At 50.9% G+C, this 24,883-nt stretch overlaps 11 protein-coding genes across 11 annotated transcripts; 4 read left to right on the plus strand and 7 right to left on the minus strand.

Moving 5' to 3' along the window:
- Nucleotides 1–1,787: 1,787 nt before the first annotated feature.
- EDD37DRAFT_654082 (uncharacterized protein) lies at nucleotides 1,788–2,810 on the minus strand (the record flags this gene model as incomplete). Its single annotated transcript, XM_062818650.1, has 1 exon — nucleotides 1,788–2,810. The coding sequence occupies one exon, from the start codon at nucleotides 2,808–2,810 to the stop codon at nucleotides 1,788–1,790; it is 1,023 nt and encodes a 340-aa protein (XP_062665861.1).
- A 1,348-nt stretch (nucleotides 2,811–4,158) lies between these two features.
- On the minus strand, nucleotides 4,159–5,450 carry EDD37DRAFT_181689 (uncharacterized protein). The gene has a single exon (XM_062809968.1). It carries the CDS (start codon nucleotides 5,238–5,240, stop codon nucleotides 4,413–4,415), a length of 828 nt encoding a protein of 275 aa, XP_062665862.1. The 5' UTR covers nucleotides 5,241–5,450; the 3' UTR covers nucleotides 4,159–4,412.
- A 793-nt stretch (nucleotides 5,451–6,243) lies between these two features.
- Nucleotides 6,244–8,391, minus strand: EDD37DRAFT_659856 (eukaryotic translation initiation factor 2-alpha kinase; the record flags this gene model as incomplete). The annotated part of the gene is made up of 3 exons (XM_062819064.1): nucleotides 6,244–6,305; nucleotides 6,354–7,201; nucleotides 7,232–8,391. 3 exons carry the CDS (start codon nucleotides 8,389–8,391, stop codon nucleotides 6,244–6,246), a joined length of 2,070 nt encoding a protein of 689 aa, XP_062665863.1.
- A 377-nt stretch (nucleotides 8,392–8,768) lies between these two features.
- Nucleotides 8,769–10,723, minus strand: EDD37DRAFT_641572 (nonsense-mediated mRNA decay protein 3). Its single transcript, XM_062817314.1, has one exon. The coding sequence runs from the start codon at nucleotides 10,607–10,609 to the stop codon at nucleotides 9,059–9,061; it is 1,551 nt and encodes a 516-aa protein (XP_062665864.1). The 5' UTR covers nucleotides 10,610–10,723; the 3' UTR covers nucleotides 8,769–9,058.
- A 94-nt stretch (nucleotides 10,724–10,817) lies between these two features.
- Nucleotides 10,818–12,688, plus strand: EDD37DRAFT_583189 (mitochondrial 3-hydroxyisobutyryl-CoA hydrolase). Its single transcript, XM_062814432.1, has 2 exons — nucleotides 10,818–11,123; nucleotides 11,171–12,688. Exons 1-2 carry the CDS (start codon nucleotides 11,001–11,003, stop codon nucleotides 12,614–12,616), a joined length of 1,569 nt encoding a protein of 522 aa, XP_062665865.1. The 5' UTR covers nucleotides 10,818–11,000; the 3' UTR covers nucleotides 12,617–12,688.
- Nucleotides 12,689–12,709: 21 nt separating this feature from the next.
- Nucleotides 12,710–13,992, plus strand: EDD37DRAFT_181709 (uncharacterized protein). The gene has a single exon (XM_062809969.1). The coding sequence runs from the start codon at nucleotides 12,937–12,939 to the stop codon at nucleotides 13,885–13,887; it is 951 nt and encodes a 316-aa protein (XP_062665866.1). The 5' UTR covers nucleotides 12,710–12,936; the 3' UTR covers nucleotides 13,888–13,992.
- EDD37DRAFT_181720 (uncharacterized protein) lies at nucleotides 13,712–17,388 on the minus strand. The gene has a single exon (XM_062809970.1). The coding sequence runs from the start codon at nucleotides 17,123–17,125 to the stop codon at nucleotides 14,099–14,101; it is 3,027 nt and encodes a 1,008-aa protein (XP_062665867.1). The 5' UTR covers nucleotides 17,126–17,388; the 3' UTR covers nucleotides 13,712–14,098.
- Nucleotides 17,389–20,063: 2,675 nt separating this feature from the next.
- EDD37DRAFT_570108 (NADPH2:quinone reductase) lies at nucleotides 20,064–21,144 on the plus strand (the record flags this gene model as incomplete). The annotated part of the gene is made up of 2 exons (XM_062814260.1): nucleotides 20,064–20,814; nucleotides 20,891–21,144. The coding sequence occupies 2 exons, from the start codon at nucleotides 20,064–20,066 to the stop codon at nucleotides 21,142–21,144; spliced, it is 1,005 nt and encodes a 334-aa protein (XP_062665868.1).
- Nucleotides 21,145–21,535: 391 nt separating this feature from the next.
- On the minus strand, nucleotides 21,536–22,239 carry EDD37DRAFT_654090 (uncharacterized protein; the record flags this gene model as incomplete). The annotated part of the gene is made up of 6 exons (XM_062818651.1): nucleotides 21,536–21,610; nucleotides 21,664–21,702; nucleotides 21,753–21,836; nucleotides 21,889–21,976; nucleotides 22,050–22,065; nucleotides 22,131–22,239. The coding sequence occupies 6 exons, from the start codon at nucleotides 22,237–22,239 to the stop codon at nucleotides 21,536–21,538; spliced, it is 411 nt and encodes a 136-aa protein (XP_062665869.1).
- A 276-nt stretch (nucleotides 22,240–22,515) lies between these two features.
- Nucleotides 22,516–23,971, minus strand: EDD37DRAFT_641580 (survival factor 1). Its single transcript, XM_062817315.1, has 3 exons — nucleotides 23,615–23,971; nucleotides 22,775–23,564; nucleotides 22,516–22,729 (listed from the first exon to the last, which is right to left on the minus strand). Exons 1-3 carry the CDS (start codon nucleotides 23,848–23,850, stop codon nucleotides 22,631–22,633), a joined length of 1,125 nt encoding a protein of 374 aa, XP_062665870.1. The 5' UTR covers nucleotides 23,851–23,971; the 3' UTR covers nucleotides 22,516–22,630.
- Nucleotides 23,972–24,282: 311 nt separating this feature from the next.
- On the plus strand, nucleotides 24,283–24,793 carry EDD37DRAFT_570122 (50S ribosomal protein L11; the record flags this gene model as incomplete). The annotated part of the gene is made up of 2 exons (XM_062814261.1): nucleotides 24,283–24,411; nucleotides 24,461–24,793. The coding sequence occupies 2 exons, from the start codon at nucleotides 24,283–24,285 to the stop codon at nucleotides 24,791–24,793; spliced, it is 462 nt and encodes a 153-aa protein (XP_062665871.1).
- Between the last annotated feature and the right edge of the window lie 90 nt (nucleotides 24,794–24,883).

Genomic DNA, 24,883 nt, shown 5'->3' on the forward strand with positions numbered 1-24,883 from the left:
CTCGCATTTGCACGCCGGTGATCAGCGGGCCGAAGAAAGAAGACACGACAATGCTTACGTGAAGTGAAGATCTGGTACCACAGTACTCGTACTCAAGTGAAAACCCTCGGGTTTGGATTCGTAAATCTTACCGTGGCTGTCCATCAGGTGGCTCCAGCAGCGTACCACAGTAGACGCTTGCTTACGGGCACAGGCAACGGATCATGGCTCATCTCCCGAGGTTTCCCCCCTCTCAGATTCCCACCAGAGCGAACCACACTACCACAGTAGTCTGATCGACTCACAAGCGTCTACGTCATACCGAGGTTCAAACCGTCTCCAGCCGTTACGAGTGGCCACTTTACCAGGCAAGGAGTGGCAGGGTACCTCAGCTCGCTCTAGGCCTATCGCATTTTTCTTCCCCATGGTCGTAGTCCCTGTCGTCTCCCAACAATCCCGTAAGTGAGATTTGTGGTGCTGTCTGCATGTGTCGCATCAGCCACCGTGGACTATATCTCCGTGGAAGCCTTCTCCGGAGAGCACATGTGAGTGTGGCGTTATTCGTCGAACACATGTTGCTGTTGCTGGTGTGGCTCGTATTGATCGCTACTAGTAGTACTGTAGATATCGTAGCATATGGGCCCTGGCATATTCATTGAGCACAAACTCGTAATAGTAGCCAGGAGACTTAACCTCTACCGTCGCCAACGGCTATGGTGACTTCTATTGATCGTTCCGTGATCCACCAACGGTCTGTTCTCTACTCGGTACCAATCCTTTCGACATGATAGAGGGTAAATCATATCATGGGTTATGGTCGTCACTGTCGAGCACAACCCGAAGCAGTAGATTAAAGGTAAAGAGATCAAGGGTCATAGCGTCATAGAGACTATTAGTTAGACTATCTGCCATCAACGGTCGTGCTGATATTCATACGAACGTAATTGGGGCATCCCGCTTCGTGTACGGGGTGCTATGTCTGTGCTTTCAAGGAAACCGGCCCTCTCAATACCAAGCAAGACTGCACAAAGGTGAAGCAGGCGATAATGGGCCCGCCATATTCTGTTGGCCCATTCAAGTATAATCATACAATCAGCAACACCAGATTGACCTTCCTGATAAGCGCTCTGTCACGGTAGATTTTTGATGTCCATCGCGGCGCCCCCTTAGGGTTCAATGTTGGATCGGACTATTCATCCGTAAAGATCGTTGATCGACGAAGATCCTCCACCCAATCAGAAGCTGAGGCTCGTTGATCCGGGCAGTTGCAGTCCCTCACAAGCCACATGAGCAGACTCGCCCATCTGCGTCCCGCGATTTGATCGACTTGGAACTTGCCTCAAGCATCAACGAACTCCCTGAGATACCAAGCCATCGTCGTCATTCCGCATGTGGAGGATTGTTGCCACACACAATTGTCGTGTAGTCCACCGTCCGCATCGCCGGATATTCTAGCCTGGCGAGCGGTTTTGCTCCGAGCCTTCATCGAGAGACGGCACCGCCACAGCAAGCTGTGGGGTGAAGAAACTCTTTTTGACCCCCGCCTTGAACTGGCAGCTTGTTGCGCGACTTGCCGGTCCTCTGATTCAGGCAATCAGACTCGTATCCTGCCGTGTATGCAGAAATTGCTGAAGGAAAAGCCGTTTCGTGCCGTTGGGTATCTTTGGAAATCAAACAGGTTCCCCGCGGCCGGAAAAGGAAGATGCATTTGCACCTCACCCGGCTCGTTTCGGAATAGAATTTCATCAAATGCTGACATTAAGCTCCATAGGATTAGGAGATATGGTAATAAACATGGTGTAAGACTTTCAATCAGTCTGCATGGGTGTGGTGACTTCAAACTCTCCTCCTCGGCTGAACTCTGGTAGAGGAGGGTTGAGCATTCCGTTGTGGTTTGCACTGGAGAAGTAGCTGTCGGGCATCATTTGTAGATCCGGGAAGCTCATTTGAGAGAAGTCTTGTTGGTAGTTGGAAGCTCCCATGCTCATGTGCGAGCTGAAAAAGTCGTTACCAATGTTGGATAGGTGAGCTTGAATCTCCTCTGGTGACCTGCAACCGTCACAGTTGGCGTGGGCAAGCAAAACGGCGTTCATTTGCTGGATCTCGTCCTTCATGCGCATGACCTGGTCTTTTAGATAGGCGTTTTGTACAGCTTTGTCGTGGGAATCACGTTGTAGTTGTTCGGTCTTGTCCTTCTTGTTCATCCGGCATTTGGCAGCCGCCAGGCGGTTCTTTTCCAGTGACTGTTTTCTCTTTTGTTCCTCTGGGGAGTCACTTCTCTCGAGGGCGGACTTCTTGGAGGACTTGCGTTTTCGGCCGGAGGTAGCTGGTGTAGAGGTAGAGGTGGCTGGTTCTTCTTCTTTGGTTTGGACTTTGCTGCGCTTCCGGCGTGGTCCTTCCGGAGCTGCGGACTTGGGAGAGAGTACCTTTTCCTCATGCTTGACGGAATCAGTGCTGGCTGCGGAGTGGGAACGCGGTGGAGTCATCTGTCCATAACGTGCAACCGCGGTGGTGGAATTTGGGAGTGTCGAATTGATGAACTTGTCGATCTCGTAGGCATCCAGGTTTAATGGGATCTCTGTGGAGGGTTTCAGATCGTCATCTCGCTGGAAGTCTGGCCATTCAGGCATTGACAAGTCGTTGGGCGGGCTATAAACTTGGAAGTTGTTGAGCGAGGCAGCCTTTACTGCGGGCGGGTCGAAACCAAAATCGTCATCTTGTCCAGGAGTGAAGCTGTTGGAGGAGGGGAAGTTGTAGTCTCGAATGGTGTAACCGTCCAGGTCATTGATGCTGTCCACGGCAGACGAGGGGCCAGAGTGTACGGCGGCCATTGGGAAGGACTATGACAGGTTGACGATGGTAAAGAGAAGACAAGAGAAGAGACGATTGAAGCTTTGTTTGTGGTGATACTTTGGTGGTGTGAGGCGCGTGTGTTGTTCAGGGTCTGGGTTGAGATTGGGAATGGGAATGTTTGTTTGAGCCGGAGGGTGTGGCAGGAGGGGTGAAGGGGAATATCAAGGGTAACGGGGCCCTGAGGAATATTCTGGCAAGCGGGTTCACGGAAAAAACATCAGGTTTTAGCAGGGGCCCAAGATGTGGAGCGGCAGTGAAATAGGCATTCAAGGTACGAGTTACTCTCACAGTACAGTAGTGATCAGGTTTGAAGCGAGAGATCTGAGGCAGATTCGTATTGAGCAGTGACAGGCGATCGAGGGAAGCAAGAGGCGCTGGGGGCACTGTGGCGGAGGCTTGATCCGGGTTGGAGACACCTGTATTGGTTCTCAAGCCACCGCTATTCTACTAGCAGCACTGCAGGTAGCAGTATTCTGGAGCACTAGGTACCACGGTATGTGTGTGTTTTTCGGTTTGTGGATAGGTTGAGATCTGTACTTGATCAGCTTCCTACCCTAGAGACCGAGACTGACAAACACGGCTAGGAAAGCGTAAGTAGAGTTGGGTAGCGTTTACGTTAGGCGCAGGTCCAGTAAACAGAGGGCTGTCTTGGGAGGAAGAAGTCCCTATTGGTAGTGTCCCTCCACCTATTCATAAAGAGTTAGTGGCTACCATACTGTGGTAGTACTTCTTGACTAGTCCAATCTCTGTGGTAGAGCCATGTATCACTTTACCTGGCAATCGACCATCTCTACCCGCATCGGTGGTCGATCCTCCATTCCATCGCCGATCTCTTTCCCATGTCCCCCCAGTTTCTGGTCATGGGAATTGCCAAACTGCCATGTGCGGCTGCCCCTTGCAAGCCACTACCGGAGGCCATCATCCCATCGAATCACACCCTGTGAATCTTCTACAACTTTCCGCTCCATCGCCCCGATCTGCGTCATGCCTTCGCTGCTACCCTCGCCGCATCTTTTTTCGTCAGGTCCCATTTCGGGTCCATACTTGCTCAAATGATCTACTTCCGGCCTGAGGCTGAAAGCTTCAATCTACGGAGTCCTGCGGAAGGGATCATCAGGGATATTGAAATATGTCAAATTATATTATGGAACGTATAGTTCTCTCCTGTTTCTTCAATGTTGAAGCCCTGGCCGAAAGAGAATGAGTTGGAACGAATCTGGAAACTTGTAGCGCACGCCACCCCCATGTTCTGCTAAAAACACCATACGAGTACTGGGCGAAGTAAACGGCCTTCCCAACAGCTATGTCATAGGAGACTAAAAGCATCGCCATGTCATTGTGCAGCAGGATTTCACTCCACCACTTCCATCCACCTCAGCTGAGTACCGGCTCCTGGATAACTCATCCGGATACCCCTACTCCACTGCAACACGCGTAGGTTATCGTCTGTTGAGAACTTTTCACACCACCGCGGTTCGACTTGGTCGTTGTGAACACGATCTACGTTGCTTGTCCTGCTGCACATTTGTGGTCCGCTCGTCCCACCAGGAAGAGCGTTCCGGTGACATAGAAGAAGTTTATCAGAATAGCATGATACTGAATAATCCCACCACAGCGGCACCTACAGCGCCACATGCCATCATCCGGGAATCTCCTTTACTGGCACCATTTGTTGAACCACTCGATCCCGTGGCGGAAGTCCCGCTGCTTGTGGTGGTTCCGCTGTTCGTGCTACCTGTCGTACTGCCAGTCGCAGCCGTTGATTCAGCCGTTTGTGATCCACTTGAACTCGTGGTACCTGTGACCTGAGGTGTGGATTCACTTCCGGTTGCCCCTGTGCTGGCCGCTGAGTCTGATATAACTTGAAGCGCCCCGGTGGTGAGCGTGACGGGAATATAGACCATATCGGTGGAGGAGAGCGTGACGGTGGTCGCCGTGGTGGTGATCGAGTCATCCGATGATGCATCCGAGGCTGTCAATAAAGAGGTATCTGTATCATCGAACAAATCCGCCGGTCCAATATATGTCTCTGCGCAAACTCCGGCCGTGGTGCCCGTCAGCTGGCAGTCTATAATCGCCGAAGTCGACTCATAGGCTTCTGACGCGTAGAATGTCGACGGACCGACTGTCACAGTGATGGGTGTAGGGAAACCACAATCGTCTGCGTCGACATCGGTGGGACATCCCACAGCCATTGTGGTCTTCGAAGCATCCTGTCCGCCAACGACACGGTTAGCAGGTTTTAGCTGACGAAGCACACAGAGATAGTCAATCCGTACCGATTTGACGATGGAACCCAGAAGTGTTTGCTGATCCGCGCCAGGAAAAAACACGCTGATTATAGACGACTCGGCCGCCACAACAGCTGCAAGCGCCAAAAGGAGCGCGGGTGCCTTTGCGATGGTCATTTTCCTGCCTCTACCTGTTTTCTATCGCTCTTCGAAATATATGAATCTGCTGCTGGGGGGCAAGAGTTATGTGATGTCAACTGTGCTGTTAAGGACTATGGATAAAAGGAAAGATGAAAAGAAGACGAAGAGCAGTCACAACAGCAAGACCATCCTGGAGTACTCTCTGTTCTTCCCAATCTCCCTGAGGCAGCGCGCCCAATACTGAGACGGAATTGCTGGCCAATTTCACCCCCTTTTTCGCCAGTTTCAGCCTATAGCTTGGCGCCGTTGCATGCCCAGCGACTCTGATCTTGGCTGGAATGTCACACAGACACACATGAAGATGTGGCCGGCGGTAAGGCTCATGGTAAGAATACTCCTGGGTGGGATTGAAGATATCAGCATCACTCAAATTGACGACTCCAAACTTGAGACTGATGTTATCAGCACCCGCGCCTGCATGCGATAGGGGACCCTTGACCGGCTGGCAAGGTCTCCAGAACTGTTTGACCCAAAACAGCAGGACAGGCGGAGGATTAATCTGCCATCCAGGCACCGGAGCTCTCTATGAGCATCCGACATCTGTCAGAGAATGCGACACCTGTCAGTTCGAATCTAAAGGAGCAGTGGCAACTTGGCAAGACTGTCTGATTTTAACGCGTGCAGGTCACGTGCACTGTCCCTTCATACTGACCACTACGCAGCAAACCTTCCAAGTGAACAATTCATGGCTCTGCAAATACAGTCGCAGCAGTAATATCAACCGGCTTGAGAACAGAGTTATGAGAAGCTCTGGCCCTTTCCTTCATGTCTCAGCTTAGTTGGAGCTTGGGGCGAGACGATCATACTGCCAGGATCCCATTCATCATTACCCTCGACCGGCCGTCAAAGCAAGTCCCTGCTATCTTCACATGAGAAAATGGCTTTATGCGAACCTATTCTTGCATCTATGTTGCAACAACCCAGATCAATGCGAATCTTCGTCGAACAAGGGCATTGTATCCTGGTGGTCTCCTTCAGGTCATGTGGCTGGCTCAGACTGTTCTTCGACTTCGCCCAAGCTCATCACCTGTCCCGAATCGGCTGGTCGTCGAGGATTAGTGATGCCCATCCTGATTTGGTTATCTTCACTGTTTTCGACGGTGCAATTCTCCAGTATCTTTTCAATCCATTCTTTGACCTCTGCACAGCTCCATCTCTGCTGCGGATCCGGGTCAATCATTCCTGAGATGCATTGACAGACTGAATTTCCAGCACGCGGTACGTGCCCTTCATTGTCGATCTTTTCTACTAGTCCTGCAGGCACTTTCCCTCTCTGAAGGTCTCCAAGAACAATTAAGCGTTCACTTTTGGTTGTGCAGTACCACAACATCTCCACCAAGACAACTCCCAAGGCAAATACATCGAGTTTCTCATCGATCGAAGACGATCGCCGTTTTCCTTTTGTGTCCGTCCATTGAGGTGGTCGATAGAATTCTGTTCCAACGGCTTTGCCAGTAATAGTACCAACGGTATCACTGTCGATCCCGCCATCTCTGGCTAATTCAGCGACGAGTCCAAAATCGCCAATACGCGGATTGACATGATACGGATCCGAATTGGGACATGCGACGCAGTCTCCTACATCGTAGTATCCTTCCGAGGCTTCGCCGCCAGCTGATAAGCTTAGACTGGAAATGAAGATGTTGCTGGGTTTGATGTCACGATGGACTAGTCCCATGGCATGGATATACTGCAAGCCGCAGAGGATTCCCATCAATATGCGTAATGTAGGTATGAGATGGAAGCAGTGCCGCCGCAAGGGCTGGCTCGGCGCGCTTCTAGCATTCGCAGGCGGAGGTGCTAGGTACTGTGCCAGTGTCATAGGGTACACTGACATTTGTACATGGAGGACATAGACAGAATCGTCCATAACCACGTCATATTGTGCATTTGGCTGAGCGTGACCGTCTGTGAAGATTTCCGAAGGTCGTGCTGAACTTGGTTCATGATCAGTCTGTCTCGCAGACCATACCGAATCCGCGTCATGTTGAGCATGATGCAGAGGATCATGGGAGACGCTGTCCAGGCCGAAGATTATGCCGTCGCTGTAGTCCCGTATCGCAGGCAGTATGTGAGACGGTCGAGGTTTGGGGATCGGGGCACGCCCATCAGCAATGAGCCTCCTGCCTGGAGCGGTGAGGTTTGGTTCGGCGGAGTGGTACACGGAATCTCGCGGTCGCTTGGGTTCTTCAATCCACGTAGCATGATATCGGACGACATTGTTGTGTTCAAGCTGTGCTAGGGCTTGAACTTCCCGTAAAACATGCTCGAGTTCCTTGTGTCCAGACTCTTTGTAGCGCTGTGACAGGCGCGGGCTAAGAGGGATCTTTTTGACAGCATATTCCTTCTTGTCAAAAATGTTGAATGTGTGGTAGACCTTCCCAAACCCTCCTTTTCCGAGCAAACTCAGCTGCTGAAAACTCGATTCATAATGACTGCGGGGATTGGTAGGCGCAGACGACAGGATCAAATCCGAGTATGGATTTGGCATATGATTATCCCGGAGCGAGAGGTGGGCTAACGGCTGCTGAAGTAAATGTGAGATGGGATCGTTTTCTTCATTGTTCATCCGAGCAACTGCAAGGTGCTGTTCAGGAGTGGAAAGCGAAGGTCGTGTTCCGGGAATGTGGTTGTTCTGTAGACCACTCACCGCGATGCTCTCCAGACCGTTTATATACGTTGCTCGAAGTTGCTTATCTCCATGGATATCATGTGAAGTGGTCGTAGGTAGCACGCCGGTTTGAGCCAAGGACTGGCTGACTTGGTCGTATAGCCTGCCGGCCAAATGTTGGACTTCAGGCGACGATCTGTTGAGGTCGGCACCAGGCTTTGCTGCATTTAATATTTCGCAAGCCCGGTTTTTGGCAAAGTCTTCGAGAAGAGCATTGAGCAGATTCGCTCGATGAAGTTCAACATTTGCGACGTTCAACGTTGGATCGACTGTGTCCCCTACTGATATACTCCCATGACTCGATAGCGACTCAGTAGTGGCGGTCTCTGTTTCCTCTGTGATAGAGTCAACGTGTTGTCCATCGGAGTGTTCAATGTCATTAGATACATCTGGTTCCGAGCCAGAGCTAGAACTTGAACTGTCATCGCCAGGTCGACGAAAGAATGTAGAACTCATTCCGTGTCCCAGATATGGTGTTATGCCTTCCACCACGGCTTCTGACAGCTGAGATCATTGCAGGACCGAGAAAATCTTGCTGTTGTCAGCGAGGCAGGCAAGATTGTTTCAATTCGGGTCCATTGCACACGAATGCAAGTGAAGAAAATCAACGCAAAGTGTTGTCTGTCTCACTTCCCAATCCTATGTTGCTTCTTCCTGCAGCCAATGTTGATAGTCGACACCTTGTCTGTTCTATGCATATCTTGGCATTACTTGCCACCACATTCGATATCTTTCGGTGTGTCAATTCATTTCATCTTCGGAAGGGCGCAATAGTCATTTATGTTAGCCGGGTTGGAAAGGTGCAACCTGCAATCTGCGATCTGCAAATGAGTGACTCAGCGTCAATCTGAGAAAGCGTCCAAGACTTGCGACAACAGGCGTTCATTTAATTCTGGAGTCGAGTATGACATCATAAGGCTGGTCTGGGGATTATCAATAAGGTATCCAACCTCAATTCAGATGTTCTGAATCAATAGGGGATACCAGGCCCAAGGGTGCTTATGCTTTACAAGGGCTCGCAGGCTACAGAACGTGTTCATCCCTTAAATGTCCCATCCTCATGCCGTAATGGTACAGATGCCTACCTAACCTGAACGCCGCAGATGCCGTGGTTGCCAACCATTCATTCGTCGTCATTAACATTCAGATCCTCAAAGTCGTCCAATAAGTCGTCCACATTGATCTTCGGCACCTCATCATCGCCGTCGTCTGTTGTGACCATACTCATCATGTCGACGTCCTTGCTCTTCTGGTGTTTGGCCTTGTACAGAGCCAGCGTTTGACGCAGCTCGGCGTCTTCTTCCACATCCCGCAAGAACATTTCATAGTCTGCATCCATCCGCTCCTGGTCCGCCTTCTTGGGTAGTAGATCACCTTCATCCCTCTCCATTCGCTTGAGTCTCCAGCTTCGAGACTTGGGCTTCTTCTTCCGAGCATAGAACTTCTTGACTAGCATGACGTCTGGAATGGTTGATGAGTAGACGTTGCTCTGCTCCAACTCTTCAAATTGAGTATTGTTGAAGTTGGTGCCAGTAAGATGATACCCCATCACAGAGTCTCCGGCATGTAGAACTCCGCCCAAATGTGTTCGACAATAGTATGTCTTATCATTGACGCCCAAATCCGACGCGCGTGCAACGGTCGCCTCAGCTCCAAAAAATCGACCATTTTGAGAGCCTGTGGGCTCAATGTCGAGTACAACAAACTCCACCAATTCCTGTACGTCTGCCAAGCTTTTGAAAGGTGCTCTCCAGTAAGTTTTCATAGGTAGGTCTGCAGTTTGTAAAGTGGCGGGATCGACTATATTGACTGATGTTCCAACCCTGTAGCAGATTGCTAGAGGGGCGACGTTACCGATAGATTTGGCCAGCTTGACCGGAAGTGCGACCAAATCATCTTTGCATATCGGGACTAGTTCACAGGAGAATGAGAATTTGTAGGACTTGGTGGACGTATGGACATCCATAGAGATCAATTCTTGAGACTTCTTCACGCTGACGGGTGTGGCAGAGGACAAGAAGTCTACAAACTTTTCGGCATGATTTCGTTGGGCAAAGAAGAAGTCCAGTCCATCTTTGACCTCCTTGATGTTGATGGTGTCTTTGTGTGCTTGGTGTTTGAGGATAAGTTGCTCCAGGTACAGAAACGTCCGCTTATGGGGCACCTTTTGGCGGACCTGGACAGTAGCTCTCCATGTGTTGGGTGTGAAAGACTTCATGCAGTCCGGGCATTGCTGATTAGCGACAACATATTCGACCTCGAAAGTCTGTTGGAGGATAGTCCCCTCGAATGCCTCTTGTTGGACTGTGATTTTGACTTTGATCCGTCTCGAATGCGGCTCGGTCCATAGGAAACCGGCATCAATGATACGGACTTTGTTCATGCCTCTTAGCTTTCGAAGACACAATGCAAGCAGCTCTCTGCTTTCGAGTGCTGCAGAGGTCCACTGTGAAGGAGGGCTCAACCATCTTTCACAGTCACGGCAAGTGTGCAAGACTGCTTCTCGTTGGATTCCTTCGGTTACATCGACGGTCAGTTTGACACAGTCGTAGCATAGAGCGCCTGCTGAGGATGTTCCATCAATGGGTGCACCACAGTTGCAGCAGAGGATCGTCGCTGCTTGTGGCTTGTGAATTGAAGAGAGTGAGACTGGGGCGTCTAGATCCATCGACATTGTGGTGATCCGAAACGAAAGATGTGTTGCAAAGCCTTGAGTATGGGAAAAGTCGTCCTGGAGAAATAAGAGATTTCCCGAGTACAAAAGGCGGCAAAGGTGACTCTAGAGAAATCGAAGTTGTGAGAAGGTGAATTTGATAATTATTCAGAATTCGCCGCTTCAACATGAACCGTAGTTTTGCCGGCTGACTCAGAATTAGGTTCTTCAGCCTCGCACGTGACTGGAAAGGCTGCGGACAATTCTCCGCAGATTCCTCGGGCAGACCAATTGTATTCCCGAGGTCTGAATCCTCCCATAGCAATTGATAAATTCGACCAAAACCAATCTCTGTGATTGAGCAGCGGCACGAATGTCGCGGTCCATGTAATCGACTTCTTTGTTGCTCGTCATGAAGGCCTGCTGCGCAAGATACGCTGCCTCCATTGTGGCTTCAAACAGTCTTCCTCGGACAGCGAGTACAGTTGCAAGAACTCGAGCCTCATTGATTTCCCCAAGATTGGGCCGACGAGCAGTATGTCCCAAAGCACACGGTACCAGGATTGAGCTAAACCTCTATAGATGTCTTCAACTCCTATCCGATATGGCGCGACGGTAAAGGAACTCCCTCAAGATGATCCCGACGATGTCCTGTTCAACTCCTTGTACGGTGTACGGACCATTGAATTGAACCGACCCAAGAAGCTCAATTCCCTCAATGGGTCAATGGCGAGGAAGATACTGCCCCGTCTACGAGAATGGGAGAAATCACAGATGGCCAATGTTATCCTGATCAGCGGAGCTGGACCAAAAGCATTTTGCGCAGGCGGTGATGTTGCGGAACTTGCGCAACAGAACAAGGAAGGCCCAGAAGGTCAGAAGAAATCGGGGGATTACTTTGGCCTGGAATACCAGCTCGACCACCTGATTGCAACATACAGCAAGCCCTATGTTGCTATCATGGATGGAATCACCATGGGTGGCGGTGTCGGCCTGTCGGTCCATGCTCCTTTCCGTATTGCGACCGAGAAAACCGTTTTCGCCATGCCTGAGACCACCATTGGCTTTTTCCCTGATGTTGGTGGCAGCTTTTTCTTGTCCCGACTAGACGGGGAAATTGGCACATACTTGGCCTTGACATCGGAAAGGCTACAAGGAGTGCAGGCATTCTATGCCGGAATTGCAACTCACTACCTCGACAGCTCTGTGCTGGCCCAGCTGACTACGCGGCTGTCCGAACTTGTCTTCAAAGACTATGCTAGCCTTTCGGAAAGACAACAGCTCATCAATTCCACCATTTCAGAGTTCACTAGCAGTCTCCCACCCCGAGACTCGTACGAGAAAGCCCCCTATGGACACCTTAGCGGGTCACTTCGTGAAGCCATTGATAGGATCTTCAAGTACAACACGATCGAGGAGATTCTCGCAGCACTTCGGAAAGAAGCCGAGTCAGGGGATAAATCATTAGCACAATGGGCACAAGAAACTCAAAAGACCATTGCACTGCGATCTCCAACCAGTCTTCGTGTTGCTCTGCGCCAATTGAGAGAAGGCAAGGATTGGACTATAACGGAAACGTTTATTCGCGAGCACAAACTGGCCGTGAAATTCATGGAACATCCTGATTTTGTTGAAGGCGTTTCCGCCCGTCTCATCAACAAACCCCCTACGAAACCTGAATGGAAGCCTCCAAAACTTGCCGAGGTCACAGACGCCGATGTCGACGAGTTCTTCAAGATGCCCAGTCCCGAGGAAGCCTTGACTCTGGTCGATCCTCATCCAGAGGCACTTGATCAGAACTACACAGAATATCCGCATGCAGTCTTTGCACTACCCAGCGAGAAAGACATCGAGAAGGTGGTGAGGAGTAGTTATGGCCGACAAGGGACCAAGGCGGTCATTGACGAGGTTGTCAAGAGATGGAATCATAAAGCAGGTGTAAAAGAAAAGGTTCAAGAAGTGATTGCGCGAAGGACGAGGACGGACGGTAATGGTATTGCATGGAAGAGTCAAAATGCCAATTTGTAGGCCCTGCTTTGGGCATCCTTGAATATATACATGTAGACCAAGACACGAAGATATTCGAAACATGCTTCTGCCCGAGTCCTCTAGATTTCTGCTACGTGTGCTCATACCCATAAGATCGACAGCCTTGTTGTGGCACTCCATGTCTTAACGTTAGAAGTAGCCTTATGTTTCTCCAACATTGACCAAATTTTTTCTCCGCATTTTCAAACGTCTCGATCCGCAGACATTCACTAACATTTCTCGACCCAATTCGACATACAGAGGAGTCGCCGATCTCTCCTGAAGTAACCCCGACGAACAACTCAAGGGGCGTAGGAAGTATGTCCGCAAGCAAGAGAAACACATACCTCGACCACGGTCTATCAGACGAGTCAGACAATGACGCAGGCTACGACTCCGAGGCGGCAGAAGTGTCCAAGGCAGATAGAGCGAGAGCGAGCAAAAGACGGAAACTAAACCTCGACCACTCAGACGACGAAGCAGACGAAGTCAAAGCCGGCGTCCACCAAGAAAACAAAGCCCCATCACCTCTCGAATCACAGCCACCGCACGAGGAACCCGAAGAAGAATCTACGAAGCGGTCACCATCACCACCAACATCTCTACCACCAAAGACGAAACAAAAGCCCAAAGAAAAGATCCCAGGCGTAGTCTACCTCTCCTCTCTCCCACCGTACCTCAAACCCTCAGCACTCCGCAACCTCCTTGAACAACGGGGCTTCAGTCCCATCTCCCGCCTCTTTCTAGCCCCAGCATCAAAACACAAATCTTCATCCAAAAAGAACTCCCGCCAACTCTACACAGAAGGCTGGATCGAGTTCGCATCCAAGAAAACGGCGCGCAATTGCGCCGAAAGTCTCAACACCCAACTCATCGGTGGACGCAAGGGCGGGTTCTACCACGACGACGTCTGGAACATGAAGTATCTACGCGGCATGGCGTGGGAGGAACTCATGGCGGGTATCCGCGAGGAGAAGCGTGAGGAGGAAGGACGGCGAGACGAGGAGCGCCGAATCATCGCGCGAGACACGAAGATGTTTATCGAGGGTGTGGAACAAGGGCGAGTGCAGGAGGGGATGAGGAGGAAGCGGGAGGCTAAGCGCAAACACCCGAAAATTGCCGACGACGCTGATGGCGGGACTGCTAATACAGATGTCGACGTCAGAAGGACGTGGAGACAGAATGAAGTCAAGGGTCAGACGAAAGAAGCTGGAAAGAATAAGGAGATGATGAGTGAGGATGTAAGACAAGTGTTGGGCAAGATATTCTAGATGGTGGTCAGGAATGCTATTCGACACCTCCTACGACAAGAATTTATGATTCGACTTTTTCGAAGATATCCAATTTCACAGCCTCATGCTGGGTTGATTACAAGGTCATAATGGTCTATCCAACGATTCCAGCGGGAACCCTTTTTTGGTCATCATCTCATGCCATTCTCATTTCTTGATCCATAAATCGTAAGTCATGAGTTTCTCATAATTATTCAATCGACCGCCAGATCGAGTTATTGTTCTCAAGCTCTGTCCTCCTATCGATTCCCCTTCGTTGGTCCGCCTCGTACAGCTTGTTCATCTCCCACAGCCAATGTTCCGTGCTGATTCGTTGTTTGGCCGCCGTCTTCAAGCCCTCGAAATCATTCTTTGAGACAGCTTCGTGGAAGATCCGTCTCATACGGTCACTGTAAAGTTGGCAGCTTGTCCCTAGCACTGAGTGGCTTCGTCGCAAATTCGGCACAAGCTTGAGTGTCCTTGACACGTCTTTTGCAATAGGACGGTCTCTGATAGGCCAAACCACCTCCTCGTAGCATTCTTCGCAGATTGTAAACTCTGGAAGCTCAGGTATGAAGTGCCATGATACGTTTCCGAGCATGTTGTTCTTTGCACATTCACGATGTCTTGAAATTCGTCGAACGTAGTCGGCAAAGTCTTGGACGTCCTTTTGCCTGAAATGCTCCCTCGACCAACGTTCGGCCAGTCTTTCCAACTCTGCCAGGAGTGACCAAAAATGCTTACTGCTTATGTTGAGACCGCAAATCTTCTCCTGGTTCGGCTTGTTGCTGGGTCGGTCAAAAAGACGAGATCGCAGCTTAGGAAACACTATATCAATGTTTCTGACACAGGCTGAACATATATCGAAACCATCGATAGGTCTCTTAGTCCTTGGATCCTCCAAGTGATGCCATTTCCTCAAGTCCGGCTTTGACCCTGCGCAGGGTTTCGTCTCTTGTGGTGGCGGGGTGCTCATATCCCAAACAAGGTGCAGGTCCTTTTTGTCGTGCTTGATCGACTGCATCCAGGCGAGACGAACCCAAGGCCTATTCATTGCACACATGACTGGCTGCCTAGGGTCCCTGGACATGCTTGGAATGAAATGATCGCGGAAGCGGGTGGCGCCAAGGAAGCTCATACATGTCGGACAGAAATCCAGATACGGCATATCACGGATCGTGTACCAGTCGTGCAGTCCGGAGACAGGCGTCGACCGGGGACATAGAGGCGGCGCAGCCGGTCGTAGGGGTGCTGCTGCGAATACAGGAACCTGCTCCGGCGCTGGCGTTACCGGCCTCGACATTGTTGATCGCTGTGTCGGAGGATGCACAGATTGCTGATAGCTCTGCGTCGACACGCTTGACATTGCTCTGTAAAGGGGCATTGGTCTCGGCGATTCCGGAGGAAATGAATATGAGGCAGCACGTGTTGCGGTGCGGGGGCTTTCCACAGGCGCAGGAAGGTATGCAGATGTCCTTGGCAGAGTTCGATCCTGCTGAACGGTATAAGTCATGGTACGTATGCTTGTGCCGTCGTCTCCGGCTAACAGCGAGTTAGTCCGTGACAAAGAATGAGTTATTGCCGGCGTATCATCGGGGACGGGCGAATGCCTCCGAGATCTCTGTCCACTGCTTGGTCTAGTCTGAGATCCACTGCTGGGTGTTCCTAGCGTGGATAGTGAGGTACTCGACCGGGAATGGCTCGGAATGGTCTTTCCGGCCACGGTAGCACCCAAAGTCGCGGCGCTGAGGAGGGAGGTGAGTGGCTTGAGATCTTTGGGATGGCTGTCGTCCATGGACGGTGGACGGGTCCTTGGTTTTGACGTATTCGAAGCATTGAAAGAAGACCCGAGGTGGTCTCTCTGTGGTCTCTCGTTCCGTGGTGTTCTCGGAGGGCTGTCCGGTGGCGAAGCCAAAGGAGATACCGCTCGAGACTGTTGTTGGGCATAAGAGGGGTTTTTGGTTTGATTTGCCATGAAGGCTTTTTCAAAATAGTCCTCCATAACTCTGGGCGATTGACCAGACAGTGGTGTCTGATCTCCACGACGCTCATCAGAAGGTCCCAATCCACGATTCGATTCGTCCTTCGAATCTCTGTGTCGACGGTGAGATGGTGCTCGACTCATGTGAGGCTTAGCGCTCTTGTCACGACGAGCATGTGAGCTTCGTCGAGAACGACCTTCGCGCGTGCTTCTTCTCTCGCCTTCGGAGCCATGTGTCCTCAAACGTCCTTCCTCGGCTGATGAGGCATACGGAGAGTCGGTGATAACCCTATCGTGATCATATCTGGCAGCGTGGCCATGACTGCCAGATGGGCGGGCCGATACTGGAGATCGAGCTAAAGCAGCCGACAATTTGGGACTTTGAGGTGGAGTGATGTGCTCCTGTGATGTGTAGGAATACTCCGAAAAGCCATTGTGCGACGGAGCTGGGCTGCGGTAACGATTATCCGGACGACTGGTGCTCTTTCCCCGGCTGTGTCTTCTCCTGCCAAGTGTAGGGCTCCTCTCCTTCTCCGTCTCGGAACGATCATAGTGAGAGAAACTCTGTCGATATGCTCGGCTTGTACTGCGGTCATGTTTCCTCCTTGAGCTTAAAGTATGATCCGTATCACTTCTGTCATGAGGCGTTGAACGGTACGTCTGATGGACAGAGATGGATCTTCTGGGTTGATGAGCGTCCATAGGGGAGAGCAAGGTGGCTCCTGCTTGATGAGGTCCTGTGGACGCTACAGTTTCCGCAGGGCTCCGAGTATAAGGCGACGGCTGATGCCACCTGCCAGGCGTCATCCCATTCAGTCCGTTACTGAGATCTGTATTTATTCTCGCGACTTCGGGCCTTGCCCTTGACAAACCATAGTCCTCGACCTGCGTAAACGATTTGGAACGGTGCAAAGTCTCAGGGAAAGCATCCTCCGCTTTTGCCGACTGTTCAGCCATTACCAGAATGAACCTCTTCTCCGGGTTTGTGCCGACAGGAAAATTGGCAGGCTTTTCCTTGCTAAGATCAACACTATCCGAGCCTGGGTCATATTCGGGGTGGACTGATAGTGTTTGGGTAAAGTCCGTATCTGGTCCATCATGGTTGAGGATGATGGGATATTGATCAACCGAGCCTCGACTGCCGGCGGGTTGATTCTCAGTCTTGAGTTTGTCTATTGGGACACCGACGACTTGCTCTTTTGCCAATGCCACATCTTCGTCTTCCACGCTTGGGGAAGGCGGCCACAGCTGTGTCATCTTAATTGACTTGACCCCACAATCGATTCGTGAAGCATTCACACATTGCAATGCCCACACGAACACAAAAAGTCTCTCCTGGAAGTAAGCAGGAATGAAATAGAATTGCTCCGGAAACACTAAGAGGTATCTTGTAAAACTTGTCGGACAAGGCTTGTCATTTGTAGCGTTTCAGAGGCTGGGGCGCTGATTGTTGGGGCGGTCTGTTTGGGAATAGGTTGCAGCAGGCGCAGGCTGTGTAAGAACTGTGGCAGTCCAGATCGAAATCAGGTCATCATCCCTGTGGCCCAACGGGGAACACTCGAAGTGAATCGTGAAGGCACAAGGCAACGCAACTGACGGGTCCTGGATACGCGTCCACGCTTAGCCCAAGGTTTTCACAGTCAAATGAACTCAGGCGAGGCTCGAGTATGCTGAGAGAGTCGATTTTCTCAGCGTGAGGCTGATCCGCAAAGAAGAGTACCGGGAAGAAGGCTCAAGGAAAGCAGGAGACGCAGGTATCTTTAAGAGTCAAAGACAAGCCAAGTCAGTGATATGAAGAGAAGCGAGTGATCGAGGATGGAAACAAGGTTTTGTGACGGGACGCCATCAGGTGCGATCCGGCGGACATTAGTTCGGGATAACGTAAAGGCATATGCATGAGGTTCACAGGTGTTTGAGGCGAAGTGGAGGTGGTAGATGAAAAGAGCGGTGTCCCGGATTGGCAACGAGGCTTTGTGTGCAAAAGAAGCCCTCCAAGAAGTGACAAGGTAGGGCGTTATTAGCTTTGGAGCATGCCCCCGCATCCGCATGCTGCTAATCCTTCGCCTGATGCTTTCCGCTTCCCGTTGGCTTAAAATCAACGCCTAGAAAGACCCTCTTTAACTGCGCCGCCTATATGGAGTCGTATATGCACGTCTGTTATGCTGCGCGCTGAAGAGAACCTCTCAGCGCTGCCTGCGTCAATGCATGTACTTACCAGATACACTCTAAACACAACTTCGAAACCGGATCGATTGATTACCTTACCCTACGAGGCAACAATAATAGCCCTTATCGACCGACAATCCTGTCATCGCTGACTACAGATACGAAAGGAACGTGGCTGCAGGGCGCATATCGGCCTGTCTCCTGCCGCTCAACAATCAACCCATCAGGCCTTATTTCAACTCTACCCTTTGACACCGCAATAGGAGACACTGGATCGCTTACACGGCCACCTTCCTCTCTCAGCTCCAGCAAACCTCTTCCATACCTGTCATGATCAGTCTGCAAAGTACTTAGTGACAACTACTGAGGTGGTGTGGGACACTTCGCTGGTAGTCTGAGGACTTCATGGGCTACGAAGCCCCAAATTGTCAACTGGGACTGTTCATCCCATCGATGGTTGTCGACGAGAACCACTCATAGTTGCAGAGGCCCTGGCAGATCGCCAACGCGGACATGCCACAATCGTCTGTCTGCATGACCGGCAGGACTGGATAGCATTCGCTGTCACTTGCTGCCAGGGCTTTTGGTTCAACCAGTGGCGACCTTTGCCATCCCATCGGCGACAGCCCAAGCCACGTTGGCAATTCATCAATGGGATTCTGGTACGGTATCTTTTCCCAACATCTAATTGCTAAGAACAATCTCCAAGAAAGCCTCGTCAGTTCGTCACCGGTCTGCCATAATAGACTTCATGGGCTCTCAACGAGGTATGATGGATGCTGCCGCGTACTACACAAGTGCGAAATACTCCACCACACCACACCACCTGCTGAACTTGCCGTGTCTGTTGCCCGATTATAGTGATATATACCTTCACACCTTCGCTTACATCAAGTCCTCTTATCATGATCATGGCACGTTTGTGCAATGTTTCCAAATAAGCGAATATGCTGCTGACGAGCGAATACCGTTGGCCAGTCGGTTTCGTGGCGATAGCGACCACGTTAATCGGGCGTTGATAGTTCATCATGTGTTCATGAGGACACGAACTTCCCATGTTTCACTGCAGCAAGTCCTCCTATCCCCGGCCGATGCTGTCATCCTCGAGCCCTGAATAGGTAGCAGGCACGGTCCGCCGGGACATCCTCTTGCTCTGCCGGTAGGTTTTTGGCTTGTGACCGGTGTCAGGGCGGGAAGACAAAGGTTAAGGACCTTTATCGCAGCCACGTTCGTGGGGTACCTACCTAGAACCATACGGAAGATCTTCTGTTACACCCGTCTCCCAAGAAAAGTCTACACGTGTGCATGGCTAATCGGTTATGGGTTATGAACAAGGTCCTTCTGTGGCCTTGAGAACCCATGCATAGCAATCGTTTCCAAGCATCGGCCATCCTGCTAAAGAGGTGATATAAGAGCCTTATGGATATCCTGCAAATTGTGCCCCAGTGACTTGGCCTCGATGCGCTACCCCTCGCCATATTTTGCCTGGTGGTGACCTGTGGGAGTATTCCTCCTGCTGAACGGGCGGCATGACAGGTCTATGCAGACCGGGCTCACCGGAGCTTGACCGACAGCGCTGATAAGGCAGAATACCCTACCCTACGTATCGACCATTGACATCCAAACAATGGCTCTCACCCTGAAGGTGGAGATGGAAAGAGACGTACTCAAACCGCCCGAGATCGCACCGACGACAATGCGGGGATCAACCCACGCTTAGAAATGACGAACGGAACCGAAACATGTTGTTCTCACTCCACGAGTTAGTTGAGAATTCAGTGTAAGTGCTTTTCGCGGTTGACACTTGACTACAGCCCACTGCTCGTATAATTTCAGGTTCCTAGCACCAGTCCATCCTGGCGTTTGAATAGTGTATTTGTCGAGGCAGCTCATGTCGTTAGCACCTCTCCGCACCCACCTCCCATTGAGACGTATCCAGAGAATCGCAACAGCAGCCGCTCGTCTGAACGCAGTCAGCTCGCAAATCTCCCTCGGTCAGAACCGTCTCCCTAGTACCCGCACCCGCGCCATGTCTTCCATTCCCTCCAAAATGAAAGCCATCCTCGTCAACAAGAATGGCGGCGCCGACGTCCTCGAATACACAGACTCGCACCCCGTCCCCAGCCTATCTGACGGCCAAGTACTCGTCAAGAACCACTTCGCTGGCGTAAACTACATCGACACATACTTCCGAACAGGCCTGTACCCGGCCCCTGCCGGATTCCCCATGATCATCGGACAAGAAGCATCCGGCACAGTCGCAAAGATTGAGGGCTCCAGCGAATATGGGTTCAAAGAAGGCGACCGGGTAGTCTGGATCGCTCGCGGCGGATACGCAGAGTACACTGCCGTACCTGAGAAATCAGTGGTCAAGATCCCCGACGGCGTCTCTGATGAAGATGCCGTAGGCGGCTTCCTAATGGGCATGACGGCTCTGAGTCTGGTCAAGGAAGCCTACCCGGTAAAGAAGGGCGAAACTGTGCTGGTACACGCCGCCGCTGGCGGAATGGGTCTGTTGTTATGCCAGATCCTGCGGGACATGGGAGTCACGGTCATTGGTACCGCAGGCGGACCCGAGAAGTGCGCTCTTGCAAAGGAAAATGGTGCGACACATGTCATCGACTATAAATCGACAGACGGGCCGAGCTGGGTTGAGCAAGTCCTGAAAATCACTGACGGAAAGGGCGTCGACTGCACATATGACGGCGTAGGGAAGGACACGTACGAAGGCGATCTCGAGGTTGCAGCGAGGAAGAGTAAAGTCGTGTACTTTGGAAATGGTCAGTGCTTACCTACCCTTCTCCCCGTTCGTGTTTGGTATGCGTGGTAGAGAACTAACAAGACTGTTAAAACTAGCAAGTGGTGCAATCCCACCATTCAATATTGCAAGGTTATCGGCCAAGAACATCTCCATTATGCGATCGACGCTGATGCAGTACATTGTAACGCGCGAGGAGCTGGAATTCTACGCCAACGGTGTGCTTGACCTGCTTAAATCTAAGAAGCTCAACATCAAGATCCACAAGGTCTATCCTCTCAAGGACGCCGTGCAAGCACATAAGGATCTGGAAGGTCGGAAGACGACAGGAAAGTTGTTGTTGGAGCTATAATGAACAAGGGCAGCATTCAGGGCAGAAGATTAATGCACCTCCGTTGCCAGACTCGGGAAAGAAGATGGTTTCTGCTCGTTGATGAGGACACCTCAATTGTATGCCAACCATGTGCTGCAACACTGAAGACCTCTCCCTGGATATGGACTTGATCCAACTGTTCTCTCAATGGAACCTGCCCGTGGCTTTGCTTCAAGCACTCTTGATACTCCAATTACCATTCATGATGCCAGCCAGTCATTGCTTCCGATCTTTCAATCAGTTTCTCCGACAGCATTTCGATCCACCATTTTCAATCTCATTTGACTGACCATGCAGAACTCGTTGAAGGAGCTGTTTCAAGACATGATGACCTTGACTCGCCGTTTTCACATCGACACACATTGTGGGTTTAGTATGGTAGGATGCCAACACGTCGCTGCTCACCCAGATATGGCCATTCAAAGCCATAGAGTGGACGACCCATCTGAGAAGTAGGTTAGTAGACTGAGACAAGGCCGGTGGGAGGGTCGTATATACTCTATACAGAACAAAACACACATCGTCATGCGTCACCGTCTGTATACTGGTCAGCTCTTTATTTCTCTTGTCAAAAATCCATGACGAACCTTTCGTTCGCGACCCCGAGGAAGACATGGTTTTGCGTTGTGCTCATCAGAGCCACCAAACAGAGACACGAGCTTTCCAATGATCTAGGATAGCATGTTAGACGTTGACATCCTCATCCCAAAGTGTGATACTCACTTCTTCCAATTGCTTGCGGAGAACACCTCTGACCGTGTCATAGATCTCTCGCTGAATGCGGATCACACCGCCACGTCGGGCAAGACGGCTGTAGCAAATTCCTTGCCGTCAGTAGTCAAGATCTCGACACGAGTAGCCCTTCTTTAGGACCTCTGGCTTACCGGATCGCTGGACGAGCTACAGAAGGCTGGCGTCAGCATCATATTCGGGCTGAATACCTGAGTCAGGATGTCATGACTTACTAACACCTTGAATGGCGTCAACTCTTCGTATGTTCCGGCGATGTCTCTTCGGCACGTGGGCTCCAGGTCTCGCCAGGCCGTAGGCTTTTGTCGGTGTGGCGATAGGCATGGCGAACAAGACTGGTTTGATTGACAAGTTTGAGAAGAACAACAAGATCGAGACTGATCTGGGCTTTGCAACAGGCGAGGGTAGAAGGAAAGCTGATTGTTGAGAGCTTGGTAAGCGAGGTGTGGAGAGCGAAGGACTGTGGAATGTGAAGTGAGTTGAGGACAGGGTGGAAATTGAGCCAACGCCGTCCAAGTGAAAAGAAACACAGTCAAGCTGGCAAGTGAGAGTTAGGTGAGGTCACCTGAAGGAAAGCATGATAAGGAAAAAGAGCGATGATCAGAAGGCGTAAAGGCATTAGACATTAAGGCTGCTAAAATATCCAATCGTAGGTCTTCCAGCCATCCAATTCAGGTATCTAGAAAGGGCATTTTGTACACGTACGTTGATCTCATCAGGATATGAAGGTGGCTTCGCAGAAGAGTTGACCAGGTTCAGACACTTCCTTTTCGCCATCCTTGAGTTTCAGAGTGGCTTCATCTTTGGAGCAATACTAATCTGGTCAGCAACAATTCAACTTCCACAGGAATGTTCTTACCTGAAAGATATGTGGCTTCAATCCTGTTGCGCCCTTGATGAAGGACTTCACAAAGGCAGGTAAGTGGGCGAGCACCTCAACTCGATCAGCCCGCTTGGGAAGTTCGCCTTTGACTTCGCCAACCACGGATCCATTTTGGTCTAACCATTCAAAAGACACCTCTCTAGGTTCCGGCCAGTCAGTCTCGGTTTCCTGAAGCGAGGTGACGTGCTTCGCCCGGCATACACCGGCGGTGACAATTTCGTTGTCCTTTGCAATGCCACCGACGGAAACGACGGTCTTTCCATATGATTGAGGTGTTGTGAACTCCATCAGGATGGCCGAATAGGTGGGAGTCTGGAGGTTGAGGAAATTCCATCGGCAGGCGAGATGGTGAGGTTTCATGTCCATGAGAGCATATGAGTACATTGCTCTGCCCTTTACTTGGTACGTTTTCTTTGGTGTCTGCATGGTGCCGCTGACTGTACACCGAGGCCAGAAAGCATGTCGCAGCTCGCCCCAGGGTTCGGCGGGGTTTGTTCCGTAATAGCTTGTGCCATCCTCGCCAACCTGGAATCCGGGAGCGATTCTCGTCACAGTCAAGTTGACTATGCAATGTTCATTGCGGGCCGATTTGATTGTATACGCATCACCCGCCTCATTTAGTTCCATGGCCACATCATCGGCGTAGAAACCCGTCTTCTCTTCATCAAAACCATAGTTGTTCAAAGGGTCTGAGCAGAACTGATGTTTTCCTGGTCCTTCATAATCGAAGATCTTGCTGTTGAATTGACAAGTGGTGTGAATGCCGCTATCAATAGTCAGCCATTGCGGTAGTGAATACTGGTAGGAGGGTCTTACCCGACATTACTGTAGATGACTTGCGCCATGGAAGTTGTACCATCCTCTGAGAACATGTAAAAGGTCTCTGTTTCGACGTTTGTGCGCTCCAACCCCTTCCATTGTAGGTCGTTTCTCTTGAGAACCGAGTAGGGCTTCGTCTCGGCCTGTTTGGTTACTGGCCGTATGGCGGTAGATCCATACTCGGGCTCCTCCGTGCCAACCACGTTGGCTAATTGCTGCTTGAACCAGTTCATACTTTGTGGAAGAGTGCTGAAAGAGATTTGAGAAAGGACTGACGAGGGTAAGCGGATGCAGTTTTGCTGTTGGGAAAAATAGATTGCGATCAGGTAACAGTGAAAGGGTTGCAGACGTCACCGTAGCGTATCAGATATCAAAGGCGCCTCTAGAGGGCCGCCTACGGGGCCATTTTCAGGCTGCGCTTTCCACACTGCAAGGGCGGATAGGCGGGAAGTATGGTAGGCAGGCCACGCTAAGCTCTTCCCAGTCATGGGTCGCGTTTTCTTCCATGCGCCTGAATATTTTACATTTCATACTCCTCCCCGTCGACAGAATAAAAGCTCCAAACGCATCACGACTTACTGTTGCGACTCCCAGAGGTTCATCCTTCTTTGTGTGGCCCCCTCCTATCAAGCACTGCAGTCACAGACATTGAAGATTGGCCCGGCATGGCGAGAAAGGTACCGGCTCGCGATCAAATCGTGAAACTGATAGTTGGTGCTGGCCAAGCAAGTCCTAGTCCGCCTGTTGGTCCGGCTCTGGGTAGTAAAGGTGTCAAAAGTATTGATTTCTGCAAGGTATGACTGCATTGTGAACGAAGTAGAGTACACAACTGACTTGCGCAAGGAATTCAATGCTCGCACAGCTCATATCACTCCCGGCGTCCCTATTCCAGCCCGTGTTACAGTCCGCCCGGATCGCTCATTTTCCTTTGACATACGCACGCCCATGACATCTTGGTTGCTGCTCCAAGCTGCCGGTGTCAAAGAGATCAAAGGCAAAATCAAGGGAGCAGGCCAGCCAGGTCATCAATCTGTTGGCACAGTTTCTTTGAAACATATCTATGAAATTGCGAAAATCAAGCAGAGTGAGCTGCGGCTATCGGGGTTGAGTCTCGAGGCTCTGAGCAAAAGTGTGATATGGCAGTGCAAGTCTATCGGTGTCAACGTCGTGCCGTGATGAGAGAATGGGCTCTTTTACAACTTCACAGAACTTGCTCTACACCAAGACCAAGCCATTTCTCAGCCATGACCAATGCGGAGTCGAGGC

This window comes from Exophiala viscosa (genome assembly GCF_022695815.1).
Source record: "Exophiala viscosa unplaced genomic scaffold EDD37scaffold_14, whole genome shotgun sequence".
Lineage (NCBI taxonomy): Eukaryota > Fungi > Ascomycota > Eurotiomycetes > Chaetothyriales > Herpotrichiellaceae > Exophiala > Exophiala viscosa.

What these genes read in the sequence shown, in the direction of transcription:
- EDD37DRAFT_181720 (XM_062809970.1), bottom strand. Translation starts at nt 17,125, where the DNA reads ATGACACAGCTGTGGCCGCCTTCCCCAAGCGTGGAAGACGAAGATGTG.
- EDD37DRAFT_181709 (XM_062809969.1), top strand. Translation starts at nt 12,937, where the DNA reads ATGTCCGCAAGCAAGAGAAACACATACCTCGACCACGGTCTATCAGAC.
- EDD37DRAFT_181689 (XM_062809968.1), bottom strand. Translation starts at nt 5,240, where the DNA reads ATGACCATCGCAAAGGCACCCGCGCTCCTTTTGGCGCTTGCAGCTGTT.
- EDD37DRAFT_641572 (XM_062817314.1), bottom strand. Translation starts at nt 10,609, where the DNA reads ATGTCGATGGATCTAGACGCCCCAGTCTCACTCTCTTCAATTCACAAG.
- EDD37DRAFT_641580 (XM_062817315.1), bottom strand. Translation starts at nt 23,850, where the DNA reads ATGAACTGGTTCAAGCAGCAATTAGCCAACGTGGTTGGCACGGAGGAG. An exon ending in GTCATCTACAGTAATGTCGG is followed by an intron (nt 23,565 to 23,614) that starts GTAAGACCCTCC and finishes GACTATTGATAG; the next exon opens with CGGCATTCACACCACTTGTC. An exon ending in TGAAGCCACATATCTTTCAG is followed by an intron (nt 22,730 to 22,774) that starts GTAAGAACATTC and finishes TGACCAGATTAG; the next exon opens with TATTGCTCCAAAGATGAAGC.
- EDD37DRAFT_583189 (XM_062814432.1), top strand. Translation starts at nt 11,001, where the DNA reads ATGAAGGCCTGCTGCGCAAGATACGCTGCCTCCATTGTGGCTTCAAAC. An exon ending in CAAGATTGGGCCGACGAGCA is followed by an intron (nt 11,124 to 11,170) that starts GTATGTCCCAAA and finishes AAACCTCTATAG; the next exon opens with ATGTCTTCAACTCCTATCCG.